Source organism: Colobus angolensis, unplaced genomic scaffold (genome assembly GCF_000951035.1).
Source record: "Colobus angolensis palliatus isolate OR3802 unplaced genomic scaffold, Cang.pa_1.0 Scaffold47, whole genome shotgun sequence".
In the NCBI taxonomy this organism is placed as follows: Eukaryota; Metazoa; Chordata; class Mammalia; order Primates; family Cercopithecidae; genus Colobus; species Colobus angolensis.
This window is the reverse complement of record NW_012118154.1, coordinates 1,227,575-1,230,173: the sequence shown is the minus strand read 5'-3', so window position 1 is coordinate 1,230,173 and position 2,599 is coordinate 1,227,575. Positions and strand designations below refer to the sequence as shown.

The following is a 2,599-nucleotide window of genomic DNA, read 5'->3' as shown; positions in this document are numbered from 1 at the left end:
TGAGTACATTTAAACCAACTACAAGGCTTAAATTGAATCACTAACATGTTGCATTGTTATTTTAAGATTTGTCATTGTTATTAGTCAACATCAATTTAACTTATATGGTTCTCAGAGACAAAGATAAAAATATACAGAATATTTATTTACCTTCATGCAATTCTTTCCGCAGTTTCTCAGCATCTTCCTGTAGAACAGATTTCTGAGTATTCAAAACAGCTACATACATCTCCAGATCAGTCCTACAAGATTTCTCAGCTTCCAGATAATGATTCAGTTCTTTAACCTGAAAGAAGATGCAATTCCATTAAACTGAAATTTACAACAGTTTCTATCTTAGATACAAAATGAAGGTAAGTTCTGGCTATGTCTTCATCTACATTTTACATCTACATAAATTACCATTTATAATTTTTAATTATAAAATAATATAGAAAACTGGGAAAATAACATAATTAATAGATGTCATCCATAATCATACCACCAGAATAAAATATACAATTGAGATTTCACATAACAGTTTTGTCCCTTGCTTTTCAAAAAGGTAGTTCCAATTTGTATTCCCACAGCAACATATGCATGTGTCTGTTTTAGCCATAACAGTAACACCAGGTATGTTTTGTTTTAAATCGGTAATTTCTAAGGACAAAAATTATACCATACACTTTTAAGTTTGCTTTCCTCTTATTTCTGGTGCGGGAATTCCAAATGTAAATTTATACATTTAATGTATAAAGACATTTTCACAGATACATATACTTATGGAAGTGAAAAAGAGGAAATTATGATGGAACAAATAACTAGTCTCACACTGTAATGACTTAAAGGCAAATGCAGAATACTTTTTAAAATCACATCTTGCCCAGGCATGTTGGCTCACGCCTGTAATCCTAGCACTTTGGGAGGCCGAGGTGGGCGGATTGCTTGAGTTCAGGAGTTTGAGACTAGCCTGGGAAACATGGAGAAACCCTGTTTCCAAAAAATAATAATAAAACCACATCTTTTAAAAAAAATGCTTTATTTCTGTTGATCAATTAAGTGTAATACTCAAAATAGTAACAATATAGTCTAATATAGGAAAGTTGTAACCAAAAAAAATTTAATTCTTCCCCAGAAAATCAAGGATTATGTCACTTTAAGCTGTCACATAAACTGTCCATTCTAAATTCTAACCTTTCAGTTAACTTTCAACTTTTTCAAATGGTTATATCTAATATCACATTCAAAGTCCTTTTCATGCCCTTTATCTTCCCATTTCTTCAAACTTAAAATGGTTTCTCTGTTTTCAGTTATCTTTACTCCTAGGCCATCATGCAATAATAGTCAAAGATTTAAATGACTATTTAAGCAATCATTTGATGCTTCACTGAAGGCTGACAGTCCAGCACATGATAAGAACAAAGAATGGTAAAGTCGTAACTATCGTGAAATGCTTTCTCTAACACCTGAAGACGGGGGTAATTCAGCTGATGGTAAGAGTCCATATGGCAGATTTAAAAAGGTGGTATATAACCCACTAATTCTACCAGTTATTATTTTTTGGGATAAACATTTGGTTTAATTAATAATGAATTTCTAATATTTGAAAACTACTGAGCAGGACTCTGAGTAACTTTGAATTACTTTGAGTTCCATACCCTGTAATGACCAAAAACAAAAACAAATGGACATCTACAAGAAGCCAGGTGACAAGGAGAGGGTGCACACCAACCACTGAAAGTTACCTATTCGGAAAAATGTACGTGGCATTAGGATCTATGCAGGAGAAAGTAAAGAGAAGCAACAAGGGCCATAAGAAACCAGAAACAGTCACCTGGGAGTACAATTTGACAATAGTGCCTTGAACGGAAGAGTTTCACATACACCAGTCGTCGGTGAATGCGACAAATTTCTCTGTAGCACTTAGGACCCGGTTAGGGTAAAATGGTGTCCCACTTTGATTTACATTTCCCCAATTTCTAGTGTGGTTGAATGTTGAATATCTTTTCACATGCCTGACTATTCTGGTTTCCTCTTTTGTTCAATGATTGCACATACACTTTACCTGTTTGTTTTTTTGTTTTCTCTTTTTTTTTACAGAGACCGAGTCTCGATTTGTCGTCGAGGCTGGAGGGCGGTGCTGCAATCTCAGCTCACTGCAACCCCAACCTCCAGCTCCTGGGTTCAAGCAATCTCATGCCTCAGCCTCCCAAGTAGCTGGGATTACAGGTGTGTGCCCCCTGGCTATACTTTACCTGTTTTTCTTTTTTCTTTTGAGACGGAGTCTCGCTCTGTCGCCCAGGCTGGAGAGCAGTGGCGCGATCTCAGCTCACTGCAAGCTCTGCCTCCCGGGTTCACGCCATTCTCCTGCCTCAGCCTCCCGAGTAGCTGGGACTATAGGCTCCCACCACCATGCCCGGCTAGTTTTTTGTATTTTTTAGTAGAGACGGGGTTTCACCGTGTTAGCCAGGATGGTCTCGGCCTCCCAAAGTGCTGGGATTACAGGCGCAAGCCACCGCACTTGGCCACTTTACCTGTTTTTCTTCAGAATTATTTGTGACTTGTGGACTTGGCAATTTCGAGAGTGTCTCGCTGTGTTGCTCTGGCTGGAGTGCAGTGG

At 37.7% G+C, this 2,599-nt stretch overlaps 1 protein-coding gene across 1 annotated transcript in view; it reads right to left on the bottom strand.

The window, feature by feature from the left end:
• Positions 1 to 2,599, bottom strand: part of RABEP1 (rabaptin, RAB GTPase binding effector protein 1) — a 99,910-nt gene that overhangs the window by 35,719 nt on the left and 61,592 nt on the right. Inside the window, exon 6 of the mRNA XM_011958624.1 lies at positions 151 to 286. Coding sequence (XP_011814014.1) covers positions 151 to 286 — 136 coding nt within the window. The remainder of the gene's footprint in view (positions 1 to 150; positions 287 to 2,599) is intronic.